This window comes from Myotis brandtii, unplaced genomic scaffold (genome assembly GCF_000412655.1).
Source record: "Myotis brandtii unplaced genomic scaffold, ASM41265v1 scaffold345, whole genome shotgun sequence".
Taxonomy (NCBI): Eukaryota; Metazoa; Chordata; class Mammalia; order Chiroptera; family Vespertilionidae; genus Myotis; species Myotis brandtii.
This window is the reverse complement of record NW_005363283.1, coordinates 3,146,071-3,148,178: the sequence shown is the minus strand read 5'-3', so window position 1 is coordinate 3,148,178 and position 2,108 is coordinate 3,146,071. Positions and strand designations below refer to the sequence as shown.

The window sequence follows — 2,108 nt, the reverse complement described above, 5'->3', positions numbered from 1 at the left end:
AAAAGTCTACCTGTGTTATGGTGATCAAGTTATATTTCTGCCTGTCCTTCCCACAGACAGTACACTCCTGTGGGAGGGTAGCAGGCAAGGACCAGTCTGCCTCCTTAATCCTCATGTAGTCCCCTCCCCCTAGGCCTAGATAAGATGGGACTCAGTGCACAAAAGAACCACAGACATTTTTAGAGGCAGGAACAGTGTGTGACTTTTGCCTCATTCTTCGCATTGGTCAACCCTGGGGTATAGTGAATTATTTTTTCTTACTGGCTTTTTGGTAAGGACAAGAATATAATTAGGTCCTTAGTTTACAAGCTCATAGGAGGCACCTATTGCTATGAGAAAGTATTACAGATCCCAAGGAAAGAGGAAATAAGAGTAAGAACAACTTTCTAAACATCCACTGGAGTATTTATTGACATTGGGTTCAGACTTTCCTGAGACATTAGGCCATAATTTTGGGAGGAAAAGGGCAAGACTCTGAGCAGCCACCAATACAAGGGAAGGGTCAGGATGAAGAGGGACAGCTGAGGGGCCACTTGAAGCCTGGCAGCTTGGGCCCTTGTCTGGGGCTGACCCACCCTGAGGGGCTCAGGATGCTCTGGCCTGGGGATAGCAGTCAGAGGCTGGCCCTTTCCAGCGGGACATTAGCCAGGCCTCAGTGTGAACAGCAGCCCATTGCTGGGGCCTGAAGAAACGGCAAAGCAGGTGCAGCAGCAGTGGCGGCAGGCCACAGGCGATGACCATGTTCTGCCTATTGCTTGAGGAGGCAGACCTCTCATTGAGAGCCACCTTGCTTTTCTACTTCCTGTCTGTGTGTCTTTGATCAAGTGATTCAGCCTCTTTGAGTTTAATTTCTGGATTTGTAGAATGGAAATGATAGCAGCATCTACTTTACAGCATTGCTGTGAGGAGAAAATTAGCATGTTGCCTGGGTCATAGGAAGCCCTCAATAACAACATTAATATTTATGCATTTATTCATGCAAAAAATACCTCTAGTCTATCTGGCATCATGTTAGGTTATTTCACTGGGGAGTTGTGGTGGGTCAGAGGGTGCATGGGGACTGTGATGTCTTTCCCAACCTTCAGTCCCAGGGAGAGAGTGAATGATTCTTGTCAGGAGTTATGATCTTCACTCCTCCCATCTCCTGTTACCAGCCTCTGTGATCCTCTAACACTGTGAAGCATCTTCCACACAATGGCTGCTCCCTCTGCCTGGATCACCCTTCTTGCATACATCCACGTAGCTTGTACCCTCATCACCTTGGGGCTTTTGTTAAAATGTAACATTATTAGCTACTCTCACAGAAAATAACAAGCAATCCTCCCCTCCAGACCATACATGCCACTGCCACTCTGTGTTTTATTTGGTTAATTATTGTCTGCAAGCTCCATTAGGGCATGCACTTAAAAACTCCCAAGCCACCAACAGTGTTTGATATACATATCTGCGGTACTTAGTGTTTGTTGAACAGATGAATAGGAAAGGGAGTCAGGAATGCTGGTTCTCAAAGGGCCTCACTGAAGGAGAATGGCATTTAGGGTGGTCTGTAAGGAAAAGTGACTTTTATAGAGAGAAGAGGGAAGGGAAAGGCTGCAGGTGAAAAGTACAGTAGGAGCAAAGAAGCAGGAAAGTGCTTTTTAAAAACAGTGGTTGCATCTCAAATCTTTGGAAACACCTTGAAAGACTGCAGCAGCTCTCCAAAGAGGATCAGAAGCAAGAGCCTGTCTCTCCACCAGGCCCCGCCCCCAGCGGGGCGAGGCTAGCAACAGGCGCGCAGGCGCACTAGCGCCGTGACGCTCAGGCCCCAGAGGCCCCGTCTGCTTAGTCCGCGGTGGTGGCGGAGGTGGCTGTGCCCCGCCCTCCCGCCGCGACTGGTCACCTTCGCTCTGGAGCAGTCGCACTGAGGCAGAAATGCCGCTGTCGGACCGGGGCCTGCTCTTGCTAGGCCTGGTCCTGGGCTCCTTCTGCACCCTTCTAGGATCCGTGGCGCCAGGCAACAATTCCAAAGGTGATGCCTGTGCCCCTGCCCTGATTGTGGGGCTCTCTTCCTCCCTCCCAGCTCCCCTCCATTCTTCCCTCTGTACATTCATCCTTTAGTCTCTCGCTCC

General features: G+C 49.9%; 1 protein-coding gene across 2 annotated transcripts in view; it reads left to right on the top strand.

Moving 5' to 3' along the window:
- Positions 1-1,798: 1,798 nt before the first annotated feature.
- IDS (iduronate 2-sulfatase) overlaps positions 1,799-2,108 on the top strand; it is a 24,762-nt gene continuing 24,452 nt past the window's right edge. For both annotated transcript variants that reach the window (XM_005871573.2, XM_005871572.2), the window contains exon 1: positions 1,799-2,008. In XM_005871573.2, the coding sequence (XP_005871635.1) occupies positions 1,912-2,008 (97 nt within the window). In that variant the 5' untranslated portion in view covers positions 1,799-1,911. The remainder of the gene's footprint in view (positions 2,009-2,108) is intronic.